Genomic DNA, 26,754 nt, shown 5'->3' with positions numbered 1-26,754 from the left:
GTAGCTGGGAGGAACCGGTAAAGACAGTTGAAGGCTCAATGGGAAGCCTTTACTGTTCCTGAATGAACCAGGACTCTCAGAATCGGTTTCCACAGCTCAGACTTGCTACTGTAAAGTAGCTAGAGGTGACTCTTCAGCATCAAGTAACAATTCCCTTCTAGAAGCGATCAATATTGAACCTCTTCTCTGCGCTAATCCTATAGGATCCGGTCACGGCACAAGATTGCCTACAGAGTGGATACAATAAAGCCCAGAATTAAGGATTATTGAATGTGAGGTGTAATTCATCTAAATTGTAAAGATTACATTTAGGAGGGGAGCTACTCGGAGAGAATGGGAAGCTTTATCCATTGCTCAGAGTTGTGGTTGTGTGTAGCTTGGTCAAGAAAGAAAAGGGAGAAAGACATTCTTCCCCATACCCACCATTTACACCACAGTAGCAAAAAGTAATATTTGAGGGAAAAAGTAAACAGAAGCAAAGAGAAGGCAGTATGAATGACAGAGTGGCTTCTGAGACCCTCTGAAACAGAGCGAGAAGCAATCTGGTGGTCAGGTTTCTAATGGACAGGAAGGTTACCACAAAAAAGCATATTCCTCCAATCCAAATGCGGGAGGTCAAGCTGGAACAGCTCAGCACGGAAAGAACCCCTGCAGCACCAGAAAGGATAACATGACTTGGTCCTACGTCTGAAGGCAGTCTGTCCAAAGTATAAAGTAAAAATAAAGACAAACCCACACGCAATCTACTATTTCTGTTCTGCATTCCCCTTTGGACCTCCTAGACTGTCACTGGGGTGGGGGTGGGCTTCCAATCACTATTTTGAAACTCTGGTCACCTGCATTCTGACAGTGGAGAGATTATTTCTTTTTAACCACAGCAAGTTTCAGTTGCTATGACACCACATAATCCAGAAAGCCGTTTTGCAAGGACAGGAGAAGAATTATAAATTTTACCTTGAGGTACTTGTTATTTCTTATCTTCTTTGCTCCACATTCACCATTCGAATACTCAAAGTGGTTTTTCTGCATTAGTAAAAGAATATTTCAAAACAATTAATTTGTACGCTTTAAGAAAAGGGTTAGGAGCGAAGGCTGAGTTCATGTGGTTTGTACTTACGGGAAGGTTGAAGGCACTGTCCAAGTAGACTATCAGAATAGCTGTAGACAGACCCTTCTTATCCTGTGAAGGCCAGGAAAGATAAAACAAAACAGAACACAAGGCAGAGAAGATCAACCCATCAAGGACAATGTAAAGCACTACAGAAATTCAAAGGACAGTTTCCGAAAGCTAAGCAGCTCTTCACCTTTCTCCTAGAACTTGCAGTTAGAGAAGCACAAGCCAATACCTCGTAACAATTTTAAGTACATCAGTAAGAAGCCATATAAATCTTTTTAAGTCACTGGTTTTAATGCTCTTCAGACTTTCTAGTGCAGAACTGTTTGGATTCCCCAGTGCAGCAAGACACCACAAAAAACATACTCAACCACATACATCAACAGCAGTAACACAATGTCAGCAGAACAAAGCCTGGAAACAAATTTTGTCCCTTCAGTGGAACTCAAATGCTTTTGCTTGTTTCTGAAGAAACAGCATTGCTGGCAGATAGACTTTATTCAAGCAGTTCTGCTGGACAAGTAGGACACTGTTTGGAACCATGGCCCTACCAAGCACCAGTGCTGGGTATTTGTCTATGACCAGTAGAGGTTACAGACGGGGTCCCTCACACATCCTAGATGAAGAGGGAAAGGAAAAACATGAAAGAATAGTATTGTGAGAGGCCACTTTGCAGTGAGTCAAAGCTTTGCTAATTCAAGCAAAAAGAGCTGCCAGATTTGAGTTACTCCTGAATTACCAAGGGACCTGAGGCAGGCAAATGCCCTCCCTCTTCAGGAAGGCCAGGGAGGAATCACATCAAAACTTTGTCAGACAAAAATAAACTCCTATGAATTTGCCTGGGCTTCCTGATTTTACACATTCCTCTGTTGATCACTGGACAGGGATCGGAGTGTCTGAGTCCTTTAAGCAAACATACTCACCTCATGTAGCTTTTCTTGGTCATTCACTAGTGAAAGCCACTCCAGTTTTAAATGCAAGTGTCCGCTTGTTGTCTTACTTAAGGGAAACCACTAAATGGAGACAAACAGTAACTTGAGAACTGTGAGGGAGAATAATTTTTATATGTATGTTGTGATCTGTGAGACTTATGTACAACAGACAATACGAATTGTACTTCAAGCGCCTTAGCTTGCATTTTTTGACACAGGTTGTAGTATGTCCATCTACTTAGAAAGACAAGCCAGAAAACCCCAAAATAAGACACCCATATACATGCAAAACACATGGATATTCCCAACCAGCACAAGACAGGCACTCCTGGCATTGTTTGCCGAGTGCTGGGTTGCAGGATGAACCACAATAAGAGGGGATCATTTCTTCACTCAGCAATCGGACTGCTTCACCAAACTTTATCCAAAGCCTTGTGCAAAACATTTAGTACATATAGGACACGAGATATCAACACAAGATACACTACTGCTGGCTCGGCCTAACCTCAGGGCCGTCTGAGGTTGCCAGCTTGATTGTGACAATTATTGTAATGGCTACTTTAAGTTTTCTGAGCAAAGGTATTTTCATTCTGTGAAAATACCACAGTGCAAATGCGCAAGGACACAACGCAGCAGCAGAGGGAGAGCACAAATAAGCCCATGCAAGTATACACCACCAAACACATTTAGAGATAAGTTGTGATCTTTACCTCATCAACACTTCTGTCATTCATTACATCCACTAGGCTTATAAGCAAGCTGAAAGACAAAAACCCCAAGTATTCCCGTGTATATTTAGCCATACAGCATACTGTTGTTGGGGGAAGAAGAAACCACCACCGAAAAAGCCCATGCTCAAATAGGTTCCAAGTAACGACTTCACTGCACTACTTGCGTGTTTGTGTGCTGCAACACACCTACGCTTCTGAAGTCTGCCCCTTGAAAAGCTTCCAAAACTAAAATAAATATGGAGTAAATCTCACGTCATGTAGTAACTGTAATTTCTAATGGCTTCCTAGGATTCCCTGCAGGAGTTTGGCTGGGATCATTCTCTACCTTGTTCAAAGTTAGTTGCACTAGGAACTAATAACTTGGTATCAATATCCAGACAAAAGGAAATAGAATCATACAATGGTTCGGGTTGGAAGGGACCTTAAAGATCATCCAGTTCCAACCCCCCTACCATGGGCAGGGACATCTTCCACTGGATCAGGCTGCTCAAAGCATCATCCAACCTGACCTTGAACACCTCCAGGATGGGGCAGCCACAGCTTCCCTGGGCAGCCTGCGCCAGTGCCTCACCATCACGACAGGAAAAAAGTTCTTCTTAAGATTAAATCTACCTTCTTTCAGCTTAAAAACATCACCCCTCATCCTTCAATATTAAATTTTTGGTATGCATAATCAGATGCACTGAAGAGACACTGGACCCCGAGCAAAGGTCATGCTAATTTACCTGCCCATGAAGTCATCTTTATCTGGATCTTCATCATACAAGTCCACTTCTAAGTCCTGACCAGGGACTTCGTGAACAACAAACTGGAAGAGAAAGAGGTACCGATTAAAAAACAAAAACCATACAGGTTCATAAAGGCTCAGGCTGTGGACAAGAACATGACATTGCACAGCTGTATAGCACAGTAAGGACATTCTCTGCTGTTTTGTGGCTAATTGAGTAACAAATACAACTGATTATAGGCCAAAATATTTCAAAACCAGTTCGCTTGGTTTTGACCTACGAGCTAAACCCCTTAAACTGGTATCCCTAATAAGCAAAGAAGAATCAATGCTAGAGCAAACTAAAGCCGCACAGACTGCTGCAATGATTGACACTTAAAGTAGCACTTTGCGTCTCCTCCAAAAACCCGCATATGTAAATCAGGTCAACCTGAATGGCATTTCAAGTTTGCAATGTAAATCTGAACTTGTTTAAGGAACAGGAATGTCTCAATCAAGTGACAAGGAAGTCCACCTGCTCCAGTGCAGTCAGCTAAGAGATGGTCCTCCAAGCACAGGGAAGTGAATGACTGTGCATCGTATAGGTGGAAAGATCAAAAGATTCAGTACCTCAAATGTCTCATTCCAAACGGGATTAAGGTCTCGGGAAACTGTCTTGCTTCGATACTGCACTGTGCCAACACGAAGAAGAGCATAGGGGTCAGACTTCCCCCTGATTGCACCAAGGAAGCTGTCTTTCTGGACAAGGTTTTCAGCTTCTAGCAGATGAACCCTTATTACTCCCTGCATGAAATAAGACACAAAGTCGGTCAGGAAAATGCGATCTTTGGCTAATTATAATATGCTACCTCTTAAAACTAGTTATTTCAGGCAACACGGTTAGTCACCATGACAGTGTTGCAGAGACATGTATTTTGATGCAGTATATTTCCAATGACAGCTATATTAAAACACTTTTTCCACCATTTACCTAGAGGAAAAGAAAATCTTAAATGTATACACAATCCAATTTAGACAACTGTGTAGGAAATATTCTTCAATTTATTTTTCAATCATAAACAGACATATGCACATAGGATTAAGCCACAGTCAAATCAAGTGTAAAGACCAATTCGCACTGACTGAAGGGCGAACTAAGCACCAACTGGCCAGGTCTTGTTTGATTGCAGAGTGGCCACTCAGCTTCAATTTGGTGATGGAAGTTTGCAGTCCTTTTGTCATTGATTTCTATTTGCCCTCAGTAATGACTGTATTAGGTATCTGATGGGTGAAGGACACTGAAGATGTGGATATGCCAAACATTTAGGGGGGTTGTTGTTGGGCTTTTTTCCTGAATTTGTTTTCTGTAACAAAGCAACGTCACCCTCTGAGCTCCTTATTTACACCCCTTCACAAAATCAGTAAAAATATTAAGTAGCATGACACGTACTGCTCTCTAATTGAAGATCTGTGGCATTCTCAAATGCAACTAAAGGTCTGAATAGGTCAATGAGCTCTGTGTCTAAACAGACTTCTTATGCCATGTACATAGCATAGGGCCCTCTGCTCCCCCTAAATTATGAACTATACAGCACCAGCTTCTATATTTCTGAACTATTACTAGAGAAATCCTACAACCCAGGCTGAAATAGCTGATGCAGGAACCCAAGGCACTAAGCTTGCATGCAGCCACACTGTGGCAGATGCACACTCAGGTAGATTAACACCCTCACTGAAAAAACACTCACATGCGGGATAGGGAACCTCAAGTGGGCAATGTTCATGTTCTTTTTCAGAGGCACTGTGATCCTGTTTGGTAGAACCAGCCGTGCAGCGATGAAGTCTTGAATTAGCGAGTCAGACATTACACTGCAGGTGGGAGAAAACAAAACAACCTAAATCTCTGCAATCACAATTTCCATTAGAATGAAAGATTGAGGCATAGCAAAAGAAAAGAGCGCTGCAAAATGAGTGATACTGACTATTTTTCCCCCGGAAAAGTTACCACACAGTGGAACAGGCTTCCCAGCGACGTGGCTGAGCCATCATACCTGAAGGTATTTAAAAGATGTGCAGAGGGACATGGTTTAGTGGTGGACTAATGTTAGCTTGAGCGCTGGACTCAATCTTAAAGGTCCTTTCCAATCTAAATGATTGTATTGTTCTATGAAAGCGTGCTTCCGTACAACTGCACACGGGCAGAAGAAATTCATGCCTGTGACTTTTAGCTTGGAATTAGAGGAAATGGAGAGGACAGTTCAGCACCAGAACCAATCACCGAGGATGGATGTGGATCACTGTAGAAGGTTACACTGTCACCTGTCAATAATATGCATCCTGCTGACCTGCTGCAGAGGAGAATATGAGCATGGGACAACCTCTCAAGATTCCTTTCAATCCTATTCCTTATCATTCTGCACATAATCACCATTGCCTTGTGGCACACACGGTGCAAGTGCCTACTTATGTGCAAGGATGCTCCAGTCTAGGGTTACTAGAGCTGGATGTGAATTTGGCTCCAGCAGGTTGTAAATGATGAGTGGGAGCTTAAGCCATATGATGAGATTGTCATGCACCCAAACAAGTCATACAAACTCATGTGCCCTCTGGGTTTCCTTGGGAATGCTAACATCACAGATGGACAAGGTGAGCAGACAATCAGGAGTTTTCAGATTTTCAGCACTTCAAAGGGGGGTCAAGACCCTGAGGCAGTTTGGTTTTATATGTAGAATGTGGCCACCACTGTCTGCTCTTGGCCACATCCTGAGACGTTACTGTGAAATGGAAAGAGAAGCCAGCCACATTCAAAACAAAATTAGTTTGTTCTTCTATTTTTATAGCGGAACAAGCAAAATATGAGATTCTGTATCTTGGTATATTTTGTACTACGAAGGAAAATCTTGTTTGGAAGAACTGCACCTTTGGCACATGGGAGATCACACTGCCTGAAGAGAGGGCACTGCCTGTCTTGGAGTTCAGGAGATTTTCCAGTCTAATTAAAAATGACATATTTTTAGCTTTTCAGTTTAAATATTTTCTTTAGAATTGCTCTGTTTGTATGGTGAGGACAGCTAACTTGACCTATTTCTTATAAGCAAGAAGTATATGGCTATCGCAGATGTCCACTGCTCTCCAGGTAACAAATGACAGGATTTCAACACAGAGCAACAGCTCAGCATGAGCAGAGGACAGTATTAAGATGAAACCCCAAAAGCACTAAATATCTGAAAGACTTTCATCTTTTTCATAAATCTAGAGCTCATAAGACAGGTTCTCCAGTTTCTCTAGTAGGACTATGTGGCAAAGTTGTCACAGTTCACAGATGAGGCTGGATTCACACGGAAGGAAAGTCCTCTCCTACTCTCCAAATGTGAAACCAGGAGAGTGAAAGCCCTTGGGGTCAGGCTGTTGGGTTTCCTGTCAAAAAAAAACCTGTGGGAAGGTCACCGAACTGTCCCTCCTCTCAAATCTCAGCGTACACCCAACTAAACACAGTTTGTAAATGAGGACAGACAACTGCATCCGGTTTCTTTACTCTCTTAAATAAGCCTTATTCAATTGAAAGGGAGAGCTCTTGTTCAGCCTGTGCTTCAGTCTATTCATGGCCAGGCACGTTTTGCTCCTGCCTTTCATGTGTGGTGACGATGAACCAAATCTGTTCAAATCCTTGTGAGAGAATCAGGGAGTGAAAATTGAGGACACCAAATTTGCACTTAATTATATGAGAGGCTGTAGGTTGGAACACCTACATACCTTCCCCTTGCAAGGATTAAGGAAAGCTGTCTAGAAAAGAACAGATTAATTCCTCTGATAAAAACTGGAGCTCTCAGGGCAAACTTCAGGGCAGAAGGCCATTCTGCCTCGAAATTAAGAAAAACACTAAAGCTTCCTCTCACTCAACATCAAAGGTCTTCAGAGGCCCTTTAATGCTTAAACTGGCACCTAAAGTAGCCAGACACTTCCTACAACACTGCAAACCATGAACTGCAGGGGAAGAGAGGAAGCATAAGTATCTGCATTTGCATTTGAAAGGAGAAAGGCAATGGCTGAGTAACCAACCATATTTTTTTCTTGCATAAAAGATTTTCTACTTGCTGAAGAACAACGAAAAAGCAAATCTCCATTCTGGAGAAGCAGTTTGAAACTTACAGTACTGAAAACTGCTAAGGTTTTCATCCTTGCTGAGTAAGTTTTATGTACGAGATCAGTCCAAGAGGCATTAGGAAGAGCTATGTTTTTTCTGAAGAACCTAAAAGGTGAGCAGATTACACAGAAAGAGAAGAACATTTCTCCTTGTAAATATGGTGTGGTTTCCTTTATCATGGATTGCGTTTCAGTTTGCCAGAGAGACTGCAACTCTGAGACAGCTTGCCTCTTTTAACTTTAAGGCAAACAGAAGCACAGTCACCTAAATCTACCTTATCTGTCTTAGCAAGGAACTGGCATGCAGGAAACAGAAGGGTTTGGTTTTTAGCTTATAGACCATTGTTGCTTGGGGGATTTATTATTTCCATCCTAAATCCCAAATGCAATGAAGCAATTGTAGTAATTTTGGCAAAATATAAAAAGCACCCTCTTCAGGTTTTGTAAACTCCACAGCCGGATATGATGAGGTGAGCATCAGCACAACACCTTTCATGCAATGCTCTGGAGAATAGCTTTGATAATTACTGAAGAATGCCATCCCAACTTCCAAATGCTTTTCAAAGAATAAAGTGAAGCAAAGCAAACACTCACTTAATCCCTGGAACGTCCAGAAGGTTGCTCATGCCTGCCCAGTTGATTTCCAAGTGCTACAAAATATCAGGGAGAAAAATGATACAGGACCATTAAAATTTATTTCAGAACAAACATAGAATTTAAAGTGGAAGCAAATGTTTCTAAAACAAAGCCAGTTGTTCACAGAAAGCAAAACCTGCACCAGTAAGTGACTGCATCAGTACAATGAAACCAACACCTGGCATCAATTCCCTTATCTATTTTACCTGCCATACCTGAAATGAGGGCATCACTGGGGCTTAACCCTGCAAGCACAGGGAAAGACAGCATTCACTCCTAGCAAAGGCCACTGCCAGGTGCTCTGGGGTCATGTGTAGTAAATCTGACAGCCCTACCTAGACTTTGAAGTTTCTTCTTCATCCCTTCACTTAGGGGGTGGCCTAAACCCTGAGGAAGGGGGATTAACAAACACCACCTGACTTCAGGTGTCTTTATTTCAATTCAAACAATAAACAATTTTTTTTTCATGTGCTAAAATAATGCTACTATATCTAAACCACCTCAACCAAGACAAAAAATGTATGACTTCCATGAACTCATGCAGGGCGTAACCCACAAGCGAGCTAAACTGTGTGCTATGAGATAACTGGTTCTTACAAGACTAGGTGGTTTCTCGTATTTTATTATACCACAATTCAACCACAAGGCATGTGACCTTAAACAGGCAAGTCTTCAAAGCACAACCATGACTGGTCTCCAAGATGACTGCATCCTAAATCTAGGAATGGGAAGATTTAAAATCCACCTGCCAGGAACCTTGCAGCAAAGACCTGCAAAATGGTTGGACTCGATGATCCAGTGGGTCTTTTCCAACCTAATGATTCTATAATTCTATGAAACGGTTGCTGTTCTGTCAGCATCGGGAAGTCCTCTCATTCTTAGAGTGAAGTAACTTCTTAGGCACTACTACAAAAGAATAGGGCAAATTCATTCCTGCCCTCTTTGAGCTCAAGAGAAGCAGTGAACAATCAGGAATTTGCCATTCCAAACCTGCACTGTCAGGCATTCCCAGTGATGCAGTTTGCGTTACCAGCAATGGACATTTTGTGTCACTCACTGAAGTGACATGCATTAAGACAGACGAAGGGCAAGAAGGCTGCAGAGTTCACTCCTGACTCACCGGTTTCTGCATAAAAAACAAGGTCACTGCTCCAACAAAAGGTGCTTCGGTTAGAAGAGGTTCCAGTATCACCCGCAACGTCCCATAGAGCTGCAAGCAGAACAGACCAAGGAAAACTGAGTCTGAAGATACTCTCAGGATGAAGTTGCAAAACTGTGAGTTTTTCAGTGATGGAGATAATTTTAAAAATCCTACTCAAAGTAATTTTATCTAGAACTTAACAACAACCACCTCCCCCCCACCAAATCATTGCTATTGATATCAGGCAAGTCCTTCTAAGTCTCTCTGCAGCCCTGACTGCCGTACAATGGAGTGATCTGCCTACTGTCTTTCAACACTGTAAGAACAGGTCGTTGGTCTAATCTATACCAGTTTCTGGATACCCTGGCAGAACTGCCTCTTTTGAAGTTCTCTATTGACATGAGCTCCTTTGAACTCTAGTGGCAGAAGCTGACCCGAGCGCCCGCCTCATTTAAGAATGACACTGAGAGCTTAAAAGCGGTATTTTGGTGCTTTCCATGGAAGGCATCATTTCCCCAGGCAAAACACAAGGAGATAAAGTCCACTCCAAGCCTGCAAGCCTGTTAAGTGTCATGACCTCCCCACTGGGACATGCTACCTCCTGCCACACACAGCCTTGAAGAGACGTTAGCACTGCACGCACCTGTACACCTTTGACTCCAAGGTTAAATTTCGATATGTCCATGTGAATCTCACAGTCACCTACGTAACTGAAAGAAAATTCTCACGTTATTCCAGAGTTTGCAATAGTTTAATGAGAAATTTTCAGTTGTACGGAGTATAAATGAGATAATTGACAACATGACATCACAGGTAGAGATGGATTTTCAAGCAACTGAAAAGGGAAAGTTAAACACATTGAACAATGGTCAGTTCTTCACCAGAAAAGCCCTACAGTCAGCTGGGATATTAATCTACCTGCAAAATGTCAAAGCAACATCTGTATTCAAAGTTATTTTAAGACCAGCAGTTGACCGAGGCAAGCTTGCTCCAAGCAGGGGATTGACAGGCTGGTTCAGAATTCAAAGTCACAGCAGTTGCCCTCTTGCTCCTTTCTCTGCTGAAACCCTGATCCCACCCCAACAACCTGGTGACCCAGCTCCCACGCTGATGCAGAGCCATCCTGCCATTATATACAGGGTCTTCGCCTTGCCCACAACACAGAAGTCCACTTGAAGGACAAATTTACCACTAAAAATAACCCGGTTTCCTTGAGGCCAAATCAAAAGACAACTACTTAGACAGATTTTGGTCAGTTGCCATGGAGAACATTAGGCTTTAAATAAAATGAACACCAAGTGTGGTACTTTCGCTATTTGGAAACCACCTCAGTCTTTAATAGAAGTACAAACATCACCTTATGCAGAAACCAACAGCCATTGCCCAGGAAACAGAACCTAGCAGATTTGTTGATCCCTCTGGAAGAAGACAATTGAAGGCAGCTACCAAGCTCCCTTTTGGTCCTCTGAGAAATAGCTTACTCTGGATGCAGACAAACACCCTGCAGGTAAAGCAGGGAGTAAAAGTACTGCAGCACAGTGAATATGCTGTGCTCACCACTTGCATGCATAATTTCACCCCATAATCAAAGAAAAAGGACAAGATTTTTGCTCTGACCACATGTTTATGGGCAAATAGTCCTGCAGCTGCCACTAATTCACACTGTAATCTGCACAGCCAGATTCCTTCCCCACCAAAAAATCTGCCAAGAATGTGTAACCTTGTGAATTTGACTTCATTTTTGCAAGCGAAGTTATTGAATATTTGTTTACAGATTGTCACTTATCAGAATTTTAAAAGCTCATAACACACAATTAAAGCCCTTAATGTTAGAACATTCTCATTTCTTAAATAACCAACCCCACAGGCCACGCTGAAATTAACACATTCTTCCTTATAAGCTAGTCATATAATTAAACAAACTTATTTTTACATTTACTAATTTATACAATTTTGACATGATCTTACAGCTCATTACACTGAGTGCTAATAGAGCTTTGTCACAATATAAATCTAAATAAGAACCTAAAATGAGTTCCTCAATTTGCAGTAATTAATCCAAGAGGATTTAATTTAGCTGTTCCCAGTGGCCCACACAACAAATACTAGCTGTGGTGTTTCAATTCACAACATCATGGTTTAGGGATTGTTAGGAATGGTTGTCTCGATGATGCAGTGGGTCCTTTCCAACCTAGTGATTCTATGATTATGACTTTCCATACGTCAAAAACTCTTCCCACACAGTCCTAGATGTCTCTTCCCCAGTAACGCTTCAATACATGCAATTGTGTTTTAGACTCTTGATGTCAGAGAAGCCTTTGCCTCTTTTATCTGAGCCTGAGCCTTTAATTATCATCAACTCAGCTTCACATAGGCATCACCTCCACACCAGTATGCTTGGCAGGAAGGATGCACTTTTCCTCAATTAGTTTTATTTCTCATTTCCAGTCCAAGCTGCTTGGGCTCTTGTCTGCCCACTACGCTCAGTGTAACCTCGCGGTGCTCTCTGTTGTCCTGCCCCAGGTAGAGCACACCTGAGCCAAATTCAAGCCTTGACCCTCAGCACAAGAAGGACATGGATCTGTTGGAGTGAGTCCAGAGGAGGCCATGAAGATGATCCAAGGGCTGGAGCACCTCTCCTGTGAGGACAGATTGAGAGAGTTGAGGTTGTCCAGCCTGAAGAAAAGAAGGCTGCAGGGGGACCTTACAGCAGCCTTCTAGTACTTAAAGGCACCCTACAGGAAAGAGGGGGACAGACTTTTTAGCGAGGACTGTTGTGACAGGATAAGGGGTAATGGTTTTAAACTACAGTAAGGTAGATTTAGACTGGATATAAGGAAGGAATTTTTTACAATGAGGGTGGTGAACCACTGGAACCAGAGAGATGGTAGATGCCCCATCCCTGGAAACATTCAAGGTCAGGCTGGATGGGGCTCTGAGCAACCTGATCCAGTTAAAGATGTCCCTGCTCTTGCAGAAGGATTGGACTGGATGATCTGTAAAGGTGCCTTCCAACCCAACGCATTCTATGATTCCATGAAAAGTGTGTAGGGCTGAGCCCCTCTGCCACTATCCACAGGACCACACCCACCTGTAAGGAGTGGAAGAAGAATCTGTTTCTCTCCATACTGCACAAGGAGATGCAGAGAAGCTTGCCTGTGCCATGGATGAGAAATGGAGAAGCTTGTACAAACACATGTATGTATACCTCTTCTGTACCAGAGTGGAAAAGCTGGGACGAGTGTTTACGATACAACAGCAATTCATTGGCTGAAGGCAGGGACGCCAGTTAGACCAGCGTCTAGACAAGTTAGACTAACCTGGATGTCTATATATCCCTATATGTATATATCCCATGCAATTCTGCCCCTGCAAAGTAACTCCTCACGCACCCCACCTTCTCACTGGCCTGCATGGCAAAAGCCCCCTCTGGTCCAGCCTTCTCAAGTGCTTTGTAAAGCAGACTGCTGCTTAGTCTGCCTGGCTTTGGACTTGGGTAGATGAGCAAGCAGTATCAGACAAATAAGAGAGACAAGAGAGCGTGACCAAGTACCACAGGGTATGAGAAAAGACAGACTACCTCTGCCTTTCCCCTTTGCCTATCAAGTCATGCTTCCAAGGAAAAGCATTCCCCTTCTGCTCAAGACTAAGTTTCCAAAATGCTTTTAGTTTCTGTTAAGATCTTACAAACTCAGTCAACCCAAACTCCACCACAGTTCAAAGTATTGTTGCATGCTTCTTTTGACTACTGTCTCCCAGTTCTGCACAAGATAACAGAAACTGTCTTTCCAGATTTGAAAACCCACCAGTTAAGCAGCCCAGGGATCTTCCTTTAAGAGTAAATTGTAATGCGTATGCATTTTTAATAAATACATTATTCTTCTACAACATGTCATGTACTGAAAATACAACAGAAGGACATGGAAATGGAAATTCAAAACACTGCCAACAACAAATTATCATGAGTACTAAATCAGATTAACAAAACAGGAAGCAACTGGATTGCAAGATATTCTTCTGGAAAATAGCAGTGCCTTCAAATACCTTGAACCTCTGATGATTACAGTCAATGATTACATGGCTACACAGCAGCTCAGGCAATTGCAGAATTAGTGGAAAGAAAAGCAGCTGCAGGAGGTCAAGTGATTGCACTTGAAAAGTTCCCATTTAAAAAATGCACTTGCAGAGAACATTTCTGGAATGCTTTGACATCAATTCATTTGGAGAACGCGTCTGTCAGATCCATATGCTCAGGGGACAGATTAATGATTTAGATCTAGGGCAAACTCTTTGGAGATCCCAGGGTATCACCAGTTTATTTGCAGTCAGGATGTCATATTACAGATTTGGGGATTTCAGATCCCAGTCTGGCAGGGATTTCTTATTTCATTCAGCCACTGCAAGAACCCTGATACTTTCTTACACGTCAAGTGAAAGCCATAGATTGGGTATATTTGTGCAGGGGGGTGGACAGATGAACTGAATACAGACACCAGGACCTTCAGACAGATAAAAGACAAACTTTGTCAGTACAGATGACCTGAAGGTGAGCAGTGGTTATCTCAATATTTCTGCTCAGTCCTATAAGCTGTGACAAGATTTACACAATTCAATTTACACCAACTGGGTGCATCATACCAGGGACCAAGCGAAAGTTTTTGAAAGACAACTTATGGCCTCCTTCCTGGCCTTTAACAAAAGATCTCTGTGCCTTACAAGTAACCGCCTCTGAGACTTGGTTTCCCTGCCACAAACTCAAGTATAGTCCTTCCACATGGGACAGTCAAGGCTGTAATGAGACAGTGCTCTACATAACCATTCCCCAATGCTCTGATGCTACAGACATGTAAGCTGTTGTTAACAGATTTAATTAAAGCAGCTTCTGAAGTTCCTTTTGGTAACTCTATGCAATACCAGATCACCTGCATCACTGACTCTGCTGACGCTACTGCCCATACAAGTAAGGGACCTCTAAGTGCTACTTTTCACAGTTCCCGAGCAAAGGATGCAATTTGTGATATTGCATCACAATATATTACATCAATCATTACATCACAAATTACATCACAACTTTACATCGATAATTACATTATGAATAATTACATTGCAATATTACATCAAACAAATTTAACACAGCAGAAAGGAAGCTTTTCTTCACACGGTACAGACCTGAATCGCAGCACTCAGTGCCACATCATGTTAAGGAGATCTGGAGCACAAACCAAATGAATAGAACACTTGATATAGCGTATGTCTACAAGTGGCTATTAAAACCACACGAATGATTCCATACAGACCACAAAGGAAGGATGAGGGAAAGGCTTCTTCTACTTCTGCCCTTTTCCTGTGTTTTGCCCTGGCCAAACCAAAGACTTCGGGCTTCAGAGACTAGTTGCCTCCTTGATAAAACTGGAGGGGAAAAAAAAAACGTCCTCCTGTGCAGCTGTGTTAGACAGTGTCTCATATCCAGAAATCTCAGGATTTACAGATCATGCTGAGATTTCTGGATGTGAGACACTGTCTATCACACAGGGTAACCTGGTGCTAGAGTGGGGCAGAGCATGCTGCCAGGGCAGGGTGCTGTCTGCCAGGATAACAGCCCCGTACGTGAAGCAGCTGCTCGGCATTCCCTGCTGCAGCCACCCTGGGCAGTGGGGCATGCAATGGTGAGCCAGCCAACAGGCCATGCTCACACGCTTCGAGCAAGTACCAAAGCGAAGGAGTCATGTTTATAACATGCAGACACGTTAATCCTTTAATGTCCACTGCAACATAGCTATGAATCTTTGAAACCTAACCCAAGAGAGGGAAGTCAGTCACTGTGGTCTCAGGATTGCAAAGTGCACCACATCGACACCCACAGCACATCACTCTCTTCTCCAGAGCTGTGATGCCAGGGCGCAGCTCTGTGGACAGATTCAGCAATTTAAATCTCACCAGCATGCAGTCACCAAGAGGCAGTGCAATGGGTGGCAGCCTCAGAACAGGTCACTCCAATTCCATCTCCCCTACCCAGCTCTTCTCCCAACACCAGCTGCATTAGTGCTATTCACGTAGCTAAAAGAGTCTATTTTGTAATGGGGGTTTGCCTCACTCCAGAAAAGTGGAGATTGCCCATTTCCTTGATTAAAGAAAAGAAAAAAAAAGCCACATTCCTTTGGCAATCCAGAAAAAGGAAGGTATATAACACTGCTGCTCATAGATTTGCTTCTCCTCATTCCTGAAGTACAGTACCTCCTGTGGACACCATACTATGCACAAATCCCTGCTTAGCTGCAGAAACTGATGTTAATATATTAATGTAAGAGAAACTAGGTCCTTAACACAGCCCAGGAGAAGAGATCTCCATCAGAGACAAGGTAGTCTGAACAGACCTGTGTGAAAGGCTTGTGGGGACAGGACCAGGGAGAATGGGTATAAACTGGAGAGGGGCAGATTTAGACTGGACATTAGGAGGAATTTCTTCACCATGAGAGTGGTGAGGCACTGGCACAGGTTGCCCAGGGAGGTTGTGGCTGCCCCATCCCTGGAGGTGTTCAAGGCCAGGCTGGAAGGGACCTTGAGCAGCCTGAGCCAGTGGGAGGTGTCCCTGCCCATGGCAGGGGCGTTGAAACTAGATGATCTTTAAGGTCCCTTCCAACCCTAACTATACTATGATACCATGAATACAGAAAATACTTGGGTTATCAGATGACAGTTCAGGTTAAGTTATTGTCAGGATGAGGAATAGAAGTATTTGACCATCTTGGAGATGCTCACAGGTCTGCCACAGGGACAGGAATGAGGAGGTCGGGGGAATCCCTCTGCAGAGGGTTGTTAAAAGACAGTGAAAGTGAGTATGTGAGAGATGCTTCTGAAGAAGTAGTTTAACAGAGAACAGCAGCAACCTCCTGCAGAGTCTTAAAGGCATCAAATCCCTCGATTTCAATGTGGAAAGCACAAATGATTTGCCAAAGGCCATAAAACTGGTCTGGCTATTACACTGACTGCACTGAAGCACAACGTGTTCTGGCTGAAAATCAAGCACGTCATTTTGCAGGAGCGACAGTGCTCTGCCAGGGCTGAAGATGCTGCCATGCCATCGCCACATTAAGCAGCAGGCACAGTTCTGAGCAGCTCTGTGCTGTTGCCAAGACACTCTGTAACTTCACACTTATTTTTCCTGGAACTACCATGAAGAAAAGCCATTTAAATTAGGCAGCTCGATCACCCACTAAACTTATGCATGCGAGTGGTAATTCCCCCAGCAACTCCATTCTCCAGGCTAAACCAGGAGAGAGTTTAGCTCTGATGTTAACAAAACAGAGCAGCTCATTCTAAACAGCGTGGAAGGTATCAAATGTCTTATCTAATTTTGTTGTTGTTGTTAAAGCCAAAGGCAGTTTTCTGCTCAGAGAACACCTGTAATCAAAAAAAGCAAATGTGTTGGGTGGCACATGAAACAAATGGTGAGTAAAACAAGAGGATTAAGCTGGGGGAAGGAATTAAAAAATAAATAGTGCAGGTAGTTCTGGAAAAAGTGGAGAGACAGAACTGAAGGAGAACCATAGTGGGGCAATAGGCAAATGAAGCACCACCATGCTTCAGAGCTGTTAGACTAGGAAATACAGTCCCAAAACTTGGGAGTTTACTGCCCTGAAAGGCAAAGAAAAGGGACACATTCTTATACTCAGAGCCACAGTGATGGGCCAGAGGAGGTAACACGTAAACCTGTGCAGGTGATGCTGCTTTCTGACTTCAAGACTGATGCACAACATCTCACCTCTAATTACTGAGGACATCCAGCTGGGGACAGATTATCTCACATCATCCTAGGTTAATATAAGACAAGAACCTCTCACTTCATGCTGATCTTAGTGGACCACATGTCCAGGTCAGCATGACAATTCACACACAGGTGTTAAACGGGCAATGAGTTAAGAACCATCTACATCATCAGTGATGCAATGTTACCATATCTGCAGATCTAAGACAACTTGTCTTCTATCAATTTCTTTGGTGTAGGCTTTTATTCCATTGATTCTAGGGCACTGAAATAAAGACAAACAAGATACAGCATAGTTAATATCTTTCAAATTAAGCCCAAGTGAAAAGTCCTACTCACTTCAATCAACTTGAGTACAGAAGCATTCATTAAAGACTTTGCACAACTGCATGCAAAGTATGAGTAACCCACACAAGTTTTCCTCTTAAAGAGGTATTGTGAACAGCCTTGGCAGTCCTCAAATGCAGGGTTGATTGCAAGCAGCCCATGCTGCAAGCCTTAGGATGCACTGAAAAATCCTTTCACAGGGATATAACAGAAAGAATTGTGGATACGTGCACCTTTTTCTACCTCCAGTCCCATGATAATGACAGCCAGTGGGGAGGGATGTGTCTCCTATATGACCTTTCCTTCACAGTGAAGACGCTCAAGTCAACATGAGAAAGGAATGAAGGAGGCAGCAGTGTTGCACCAATGCCATTTTGTTAAACACTCAGAGCTATAAAGAGCTGAACATCAGGCTCCCCTTGTGTCTGAGCTTTTCAGTGGAGATGGAACTGCAAGGGCTGCAAAAGATTCACATTACCTTCTCACCAAAGTGGATCTTGGTAAAGGTGCATGTTTTCAGATGTACATTCTTTGCTCTGATTTTTGGTTCAAGAACTTCTTTAAACGCTTTTTCCATGATTGTCCCAAAGTACGGCCAGGCTTGTACAAGGACCTAAAGAACAGAAAAAGCAGAAACACACTGAAGATTCTTTGATACTTCTTTTGAGCAACAGATGCACACATCACAGAACATGGCTATTAACATCTGTCCTTTCAAAATACCAAGTCACATTTGTGCTCTTAAGTCATCCTTATGGAAAGGACCATCTCAGTTCCTCAGAAAAGGAATCTGGTTTAGGAACTGAAGGGTGAGTTTTCAGCACCCTAGAGTCTACTGACTGCTTCTAACTGCAGGGGCTGAGCCAGCAAAGTTCAGGGTTAAATGCTCTAAAGCACAATATTTCCTAATTACTTTAAAGCTCAGAAAGTTCCCTAGAGCAAGGTTTATTTAGAGAGGAGTGAAAAGAGCTTTAGAAAGTTTGCTAAAAAGAAAGCCTCCTTAAAAGAGAAACAGGATAGTTACTGAGCGCTAATCTGCAAATTCAGCTGTTTTGCTTTGAATCCCGGTGTTCAGTTCCAGTGAGAGCTTGACTATACCTGCGGATGGAACCCCTGCCTCAGAGCAATCTGGGAACCTCTCTGGTAAGAGAAGATGTCACTACTTTTGCTAAAATAACATACACACATTATGTATATATACATTATACACACACAGATGCATCTATATATATACAAATGTAAAAACACTGGCCTTTTTTTTTATCTCAGAATGAAGCTCTGTGGTCAAATTAATCAAACCTGTATCAACCAGGCACACTTTTGGCTCTCACCAAAACCTCAGTGACAATTCTATATTAAGTGGCTACAAGACTTAAGTACAGACACTGAAATGACTGAGGTGTATTATAGTAGTGCCTGGATAACTTTCTGGGGCTGGAACCACAGAATTTGTGCTGTGATGCAGCTCAGAGCAGATGGTCTCACAAACCAGAGCTCCTCACCTTGTTCAGCCACTCCACTCGTTCAACATCAGGGAAGTGAACCTGGATGCAGAGAAAAATAAAGTGAGTGCCACGTGCCATCTGTTCCGGCATACTGCAATGCATGTAAGAGATTTCACAGAGCGTGGAACAAGTTTTAGAGTAAGCTGAGATCCCTCTGCCCTCATACGTACATCCTTTATAATTTACTACCTCCTTGAAAAATTGTAAAAGGCAAATAAACAGTAGAAACTAAAATGACAATAGAAAGAACACACGTGCACTGACATACCAGTATGCCTCCAGGTACATTTATATGATTAAAGCAAGCGTCATATCCTGTTTTGATGTAAAACAGCATTAGATTTCTCCTCCCTCTCTTGGTTATGTCATGGGAACCCATGAGAACTTGCTTCCCTTCAAGATCACGAGCTGGGCAGGACCTGTTTGCTGTACTGGCTCACTTCAACCAGGACATCACACTTTGGAAAACAAGAACCTGCTTGGGAAACTGAGTTTATTGGCTGTAGCATCATTTCTCCACCAATACTAACACAGGACCAATGGCTTCAGGGAAAAGAAGCACTGTAAGAGTTCAAGCCTATCACCACACACTACCATGTGTAACAGTCCAGTGTTTTCACCTCTCAGAGCCTTTCTTTTAAGATGCTAAGGACAAAACAAAATGTAGCAGTCGCTCACACATCGTATTTTCAAGCTGGACACACCAAATGCCAAGAAGAAATGTACGTGCCCATAACAAAATCCATCCAGCTCGCTGAATTAATGACTTTTTTAATCACCATCAGGACAATTGGATATGAGGGCACTCTCAATTAACCAACTGATCTCAGACCTCACCAAGAAGCTACTGAGCAAAGAGCCACAATCACCTTACTACACCCACACATTAAAGTCTGACAGCTGTGGTATTTTCAGGCAGTGCTACAAGCTGGCAGCAGGTCAATGCAGAGGGGAAGGATGGCACAGCAGCTTCTCAGAATGGGCATTCAGGCACTGCTCAGCTCTACAAGAGCACCAGAATACAAAGAGACTCACTCCTGCAACTATCATCAAGCCTGACAACAGTAACTGGGTAGAACAATACATTATCTCCTTATACAAGAGCTGTGAATTACCTTCTTCAGTCAAAACCTTGCTGTTTAATTCAGCTCTTTACAGAGAGGTGCTCAGAGATGTTTGGATGCAAGGGACAGCAGCTTGCCTTTTATCCCAGCTTGATGATTTCAGAGCCCATTTTCCTGGCTCAAATAATGCTTCAAATTATGCTTCAAATTATCTCCAATTATGACATTAAAAAAACCAAAGTGATATTACCATACTCTTTATAAGCAATTCCTTTTGATGCTCTAAATAGCAACTTTTCCATTAAACAAGACAATGCAAGTTCACTGAAATGTCAGCCTACCCAGCTCTATTTGCATGATAAAGTGAGAATACGGCACCAGAAGGGGCAATCTATACCGATAAAATGCAGCTGACATTTTACAACAAGATGGATTATGTGGATCAGGGGACCTCCACTTCACCTGCCAGCCTTTCGTCTTTCACCAAGTAGTCCTCCACTAGGGCGCATAAATCCTGGGTGACTTGAAGGCAGCTGGTCCCCAGGTCCAAAGCAACAGCCAAGTGCCAGGGTCCTGCAGCATTTGTTCCGCAATTCTGGATCAGCCACACGCAGGGTGAAGCATGGATGGAAAAAGCATGGTGAGCCATCCTTCAAAAGACCTTACAGTGAGAAGAGGGATGTGACCCAAATGAAGGACAGACCAGGACTCAGGGCAACCAAGATCCCAATGAGAAAATCACAGACCACACATGAGACCCACCAATGTTAAGGGGAGAAACGCAGAACAATATAAACCTCTAAAGTTGGCTGGGATTATTCACTAGAGCCAAAGCTGCTAGAGATGCAACGGCAAGAAGGATCCAAGAAGCAAGCTGGTGGCCAAGGAATGCTGGAACAGCACACAGGAGCATCAGAAAACAGGCAAAAACTGTGTGAAGGAGACGGCAGCTTGACCTGCCTCAAGAAAACGCAAAATTGAATTAACTGTTTGACCCATAGACACTCAAACTGGACAGCCCAGTGCAAACTCCAAAAGCAACCCCAATGAATCACATATCACTGTGACACACCTGGGATTGCTGTGACAGGATGAGCAGCTGCTTGTGACACAATTCCATCCCGCTTATCACCCCTTCGTTCATGTGTCTGCAACACAGCTCCCACCCAGGCAAGCTGTGCCTCAGTTTCCTCTGACAGACAGAAGAAATAGCATTGCCATAGCTCAAAGATAGCAAACACCACTGGGATCTCCTCAGCTGACTCAGTAGGGCTCTCAAAGAGGCAAGCACCACAGAAACAGGACAACTACATGTCTCTGGTGAAAAGAGCTTTCTACATATTATGAAAGGCCACCAGATTTCAGTAGGTTCCCAATACCAAAGGTCAGCTGCACTCAATGGTACAAATACCATGAGGAGTTCTGCAGAAGAAGTAGAGCTTGACATCCAAGCATTGCATCTGGATTAGTAAGGCATAAGCTCTGAGCAAAGCCTTTCCTACCCACAGGATGTTCCCATAACGTGCACAACCTGCTAACACGAGACGAGTTCTGCTCCAGTTCAGCCCAGTCACACCACCAAGCTCTCTTCTTGACCCAACAGCTCACCCCAAGAACTTATTGTGTTCTAATACTTTGGGGAAAAAAAGCCATCTGTGGTTCTGTACTTTTTAACCATGTGCTCCGGACTTCAAACTCACTTCATGCCCCTTGTTACTGCGAGAGCCCTGGCAGCAGTCTCATCCTTGAGTTTGTCATCGAGTTTGTCATCAGTGCAACACAGGCAAGAGAAGCACAAAACATTTCCTACCAAAACAAGCCCACAAGAGCTGCCAAAGTTAACACCGTTTCAGAGTAAGGCTTACTCCCTTAGCCTTGGGCAAGTCACACTATCAACATCAGTTTTCCCCATTCACAAAAGCAGGCATGTTTCCTGCCAGTATTTTAGGAATGCTGCAAAAATTACTTAGCATTTGAAAAGAGCTTTGAAGATCAAAAACACGAGGTAAAGGCCAATTACTAGTAAGTAAGGAAAGCATAGAGTTTCTGCATGGCTCCACCTTGCCCTGGAGCAGACTACACCAACGATTACAGCAACAGCAAAACCCATGACACAACGACACAACCATGCTATTCTGTTCAACTACAACACAGAAATGTATCCAACAGGGGTCTGTCTTTGTTTGGGGTGTTCTTGGGGTTTTTTTGTGATTTATATTTTTTTTTAAGGGACAGAGTTTTAGCTTCTTGTGCAAGGCCAAAAAAAAAAAAAAAAGCCTAAACAAGCCTTTTGCATGAATAAAGAATTAACAGGCAAAGTTTTAAAAGGACTGTTCTGTATCCAATAATACCATTTCTGCCTGGTAAAGGGAGTTAACATCAGGAAGAAACTCAGCACACTTGGATGTCCTCACTTGGAATCTGCTGCAGCTGTGAAAGAACAGAGAAGTCACTACCACTCCCAGGAGCCAGAATGAAGGTGGAAGCAGGGCTACCTCTGCTTGGGCACTGACTGGTTTTACAAAAGTCAGGCTGAGACAAAAGTCTCCCCTTCCCAAGACAGGGCTCTAACGCTGCTCAGCGTGAGCAGAGTTCCAGCCTGCTTTCCTAAGCTCAGCCTGCCTATATAAGCTCTCCAGCACAGGAATGCCTCTATTCCAAACTGGTTTCAGCCAAGAAACAGGTGCTGCAAAATTCCCTGAAACAGATGGTTAAGTAGATGAGGGAAACCATCCCAGCATCCCTCCTGAAGGGAAGGCTGCGGTACGCGTGCATCTCCTAACAACTGACACCAGGACCGAGCAGAGCCCGCGCCACATCTGAAGGAGCCACTTGCACTGCTCTTAGCGGGAATGGTTTTAACCAAGTCATGCAATCAGTGACTGGTCTTAACTTCTCCCTGGATGAATCCTCCTTGATTTACCACAGGGCACATGAGGAAACGGCTCCACACCAGTCCCCAAAGACACTGCCATCGCTTCACACCTCTGGAACCTTTCCTAGGATTACAACACTGTGAATCCAACCCGTGCTCTCCCAAGCCTGAATCGTCCTCCTACTCCTACCTCTGTGCATCAGGAGAGAAGAACACACAGGACATTTTTTAAGCTGTTTCAACTGAAGGCTCATGAACACCGGAAGGCAAAAATGAAAGACACAAAGACAACATGACAGAGAATAAACTGATCTGCAGGTGAGAAGCAGCCTCCAAGACTGGCACAGAGGAGTAGATGAAATTGAGGAAGCAGAGTTAAAAAAACATCCAGTACAAGTATAGTGTGGAAGCAAACACCAACTGATGAGGAAAGAAAGTTACCAACTTAGAAAAGGAAAGGAGAAGTGGCAATACGGATAAAAGCTGAAACCAAAAGCACAGGTGGCAGCCCCTTTATCCTTAGGTCCTGCATCTTGCCTTCCAGCAGCCAACTCCAAGAGTTCACAAGCCAGAAGCCTCTGAAGAGCATCTGACTCCACCTTTTCCTTAAACATGAGCTAGGCAGCAGGAGACAGTGGTGAGATCCTCTGTAAGCCTTCCCTTCTGAAGGGGCAGCTCTATCAGCTTCTGCTCCAGCCCCGACCATCTCGGTGGGCTCTGCTGGAGTCCCCTTGTTTGTCAAAACCTCTCCTGTGCTTGAGTGACACAGTGCTCCCTCTGCAGCCTTGTGAGCGCCGAGTACAGGGGAATCAATAATCCCCTCCATCGACCTGCAACCCACGCACCAATGAACCCCAACACTACCAACCACAATCCCCAAGGACTTCTGAGATTGTGTGTGTTGGGGAGGTGATTCTGATTTTTCAGCTATGACTAAGAGACTCAATATCTCATTACCAAGACTGAGGGCACTTCAGGATAAAAGAAACCGCTACTCTCACCGCATCAGGACGGGAGCTGACACCACCACACTCATTAATGCTCCGAGTTGTTTTAAACACTCTATCAATACAAACAAGCAGAAATCTCATTCAGAGAGAGGTTTCTGTGCCTGGCAGGAGGGAACGTGTGCAGGGAGCTGCACCAGCTCTGCTAGGAGACTCTGGCCTCACTCCTCAGAAGCGCTGACTGCCTTCATTTCCCACAGTATTAAGAAGAGCCAAGTGCTGTAGGCTACAAAAAAACCAATTTACTGACTACAAATGTCACCATACAACACTCCTTACAAACAGAGCTCTTTGACAGTCTCTTTCTTACAAGAAAGGACTCTTTCTTACATGTTTTTAAATGGTAAGGAACTGATTATGAAGGAAAAAAACCCAAACCCCTCATAATCCTTCTCAATTAGCCCACCAAGGCTACCCAGCAAACAACCAAAGATGTAGAATAAAACGTGCCACTTGATTTTCAAGTTTCTTGACTTTAAAACCTAGAATGGCGAGGAACAAGTGTGGGGAACAAAGAGCAGTTTGTTCAGGAGAGAACAACCCACCTTCAAGAGATGGTTCTTTAAATATTTGGGCTTTAGTAGGCAGAGAATATTATTTTTACGGATTTTTTTCTCCCCATGACACTAAAAAGAAGGGGAGAAAACTTTCTAGAAGGTCTAAAATAAGTACTTCTCTACACCAAAACACCTGCAATGCAACAGCACACGGCTGACAGAAGGTTTCTCCGAGGATACAGCAGTGTATTCCACAGGTACGCTCACACCAGCATCCCCGTCCCCCCGACTAGAACGACTTCCAGTTCAGTACTCGCTTCCCTGAGTGAGGCTCCAAAATCAGGGATGTTACCGCTCAGTCCAGGGCATCCCTTCACCCCTTTTCTTTCGCCCTTCGGCTGCTTAGTGCGGAATACCCTGCTTTCCACGCTGCTCCCGCCGCTCCGCATCCCGCAGCATCCCCGCTCCCAACGCCTCCACGGCTCAGCATCTCGCAGCATCCCTGCTCCCAGCCGCTCCGGGCTCTCCCCAGCCCCGCAGCATCCCCGCTCCCAGTGACGCTCCCCAGCCCCGCGTCCCACACTACCCATGCGCTCCCCACGCCGCTCCTGCCGCTCTGCAGCATCCCGGCTCCCAATGCCGCTCCCCAGCCCCGCACCCCGCGGCATCCCCGCTCCCAGCGCCGCTCCGGGCTCTCCCCAGCCCCGCATCATCCTCGCTCCCAGAGCTTCCCAGCCCCCCATCCCGCGGCATCCCCGCTCCCCACGCCGCTCCGGGTTCTCCTGAGCCCTCCATCCCGCACCATCCCCGTTCCCAGTGCCGCTCCCCAGCCCCGCAGCATCCCCGCTCCCGGGGCTCCGCATCCCGCAGCATCCCCGCTCCCGGGGCTCCGCATCCCGCAGCATCCCCGCTCCCGGGGCTCCGCATCCCGCAGCATCCCCGTTCCCAGGGCTCCCCATCCCGCAGCATCCCCGCTCCCAGGGCTCCCCATCCCGCAGCATCCCCGTTCCCAGGGCTCCCCATCCCGCAGCATCCCCGCTCCCAGGGCTCCCCATCCCGCAGCATCCCCGCTCCCAGGGCTCCGCATCCCGCAGCATCCCCGCTCCCAGGGCTCCCCATCCCGCAGCATCCCCGCTCCCGGTCTGCGGGCGCCGCTCCGCCCCGGTCCCCACTCACCCAGGCGGGCAGGTGCCGCGCCGCGAGCCCCTTCCGCACCGCCTCCCGCTCGTCCTCCAGCAGCGCGAAGGCGGCCGCCAGCCGGTCGCGCTTGCAGCGCCGGTTGCGAGCCCAGCACAGCCAGAGCGCCAGCGCCAGCAGCACCCAGCTGCCGCTCAGCCGCACGTACCCCGCCAGGTACACGGGGCCGAGCCACAGCAGCGCCCGAACCACCCACGACAGCACCAGCGCGCCCGGGCGCCGGGCGGCGGGGCGGGAGGCGGCCGCGGGGCGCATCCTGCGCGCCCGGCACCCGCGGCTCCCGCTGCCGAATGCGCGCTGCCCGCCCCGCCCCGCCGCCACACGGCGCCCCCCGGCGGGCACACGGGGAGGGGCAGGCGGTGCCCAGCCCCGAGGAGCCACGGCGCCCCTCGGCGGGCGCACGGGGAGGGGCAGATCACAGCTGGGAGGGACTGTGGGTCTGCTGGAGGGAAGGGAGGCTCTGCAAAGGGGTCTGGACAGGGTGGATCCATGGGGTGAGAGCAACGGGATGAGGCTCAACGTCATCCAACCTGGCCTTGAATGCTTCCAGGGTTGGGGCGTCCAAAGCTTCCCTGGGCAACCTGTGGCAGTGCCTCACCACCCTCATGGCAAAGAATATCTTTATCAATGGTCTGGATGAAGGGATTGAATGTACCTTTAGGAAGTTCACAGATGACACTAAGTTGGGAGGAAGTGTCGATCTCCCTCTGCAAAGGGATCTGAACAGGATGGATCGATCAGCTGAGACCAACGGGATGAGGTTCAACAAAGCCAAATGCCGGGTCCTGCACTTGGGGCACAACACCCCTGTGCAGCGCTACAGACCATGGGAAGAGTGGCTGGAGAGCTGCCCGGAGGAGAAGAACCTGGGGGTAATGGATGTCAGCAGCTAAACATGAGCCAGCAGTGTGCCCAGGTGGCCAAGAAGGCCAATGGCATCTTGGCTTGGATCAGAAATGGTGTGACCAGCAGGTCCAGGGAGGTTATTCTCCCTCTGTACTCGGCACTCGAATACTGTGTTCAGTTCTGGCTCCTCACCACAAGAAGGATGTTGAGGCTCTGGAGTGTGTCCAGAGAAGAGCAACGAAGCTGGTGCAACAAATCTTATGGGAAG

At 45.3% G+C, this 26,754-nt stretch overlaps 1 protein-coding gene across 2 annotated transcripts in view; it reads right to left on the bottom strand.

Annotated features, from left to right (window-relative positions):
- ESYT3 (extended synaptotagmin 3) overlaps positions 1 to 25,936 on the bottom strand; it is a 36,377-nt gene extending 10,441 nt beyond the window's left edge. The window contains exons 1-14 of one of the 2 annotated variants that reach the window (XM_054070234.1): positions 25,620 to 25,936; positions 18,998 to 19,039; positions 17,974 to 18,108; positions 17,357 to 17,433; positions 10,047 to 10,113; positions 9,383 to 9,472; positions 8,221 to 8,276; positions 5,232 to 5,352; positions 4,114 to 4,287; positions 3,503 to 3,585; positions 2,757 to 2,805; positions 2,038 to 2,127; positions 1,118 to 1,180; positions 955 to 1,023 (exon numbers count right to left, since the gene is read on the bottom strand). In XM_054070234.1, coding sequence (XP_053926209.1) covers positions 955 to 1,023; positions 1,118 to 1,180; positions 2,038 to 2,127; positions 2,757 to 2,805; positions 3,503 to 3,585; positions 4,114 to 4,287; positions 5,232 to 5,352; positions 8,221 to 8,276; positions 9,383 to 9,472; positions 10,047 to 10,113; positions 17,357 to 17,433; positions 17,974 to 18,108; positions 18,998 to 19,039; positions 25,620 to 25,895 — 1,392 coding nt within the window. In that variant the 5' untranslated portion in view covers positions 25,896 to 25,936. Of the gene's footprint in view, positions 1 to 954; positions 1,024 to 1,117; positions 1,181 to 2,037; positions 2,128 to 2,756; positions 2,806 to 3,502; positions 3,586 to 4,113; positions 4,288 to 5,231; positions 5,353 to 8,220; positions 8,277 to 9,382; positions 9,473 to 10,046; positions 10,114 to 17,356; positions 17,434 to 17,973; positions 18,109 to 18,997; positions 19,040 to 20,526; positions 21,134 to 25,619 lie in introns of those variants that run through there. The other variant, XM_054070235.1, reaches the window with a different exon arrangement.
- Positions 25,937 to 26,754: the final 818 nt, after the last annotated feature.

Source organism: Cuculus canorus, chromosome 6 (assembly GCF_017976375.1).
Source record: "Cuculus canorus isolate bCucCan1 chromosome 6, bCucCan1.pri, whole genome shotgun sequence".
In the NCBI taxonomy this organism is placed as follows: Eukaryota; Metazoa; Chordata; class Aves; order Cuculiformes; family Cuculidae; genus Cuculus; species Cuculus canorus.
Note: the sequence above shows the minus strand (reverse complement) of the source record. Positions and strands in the feature narration are given on the sequence as shown.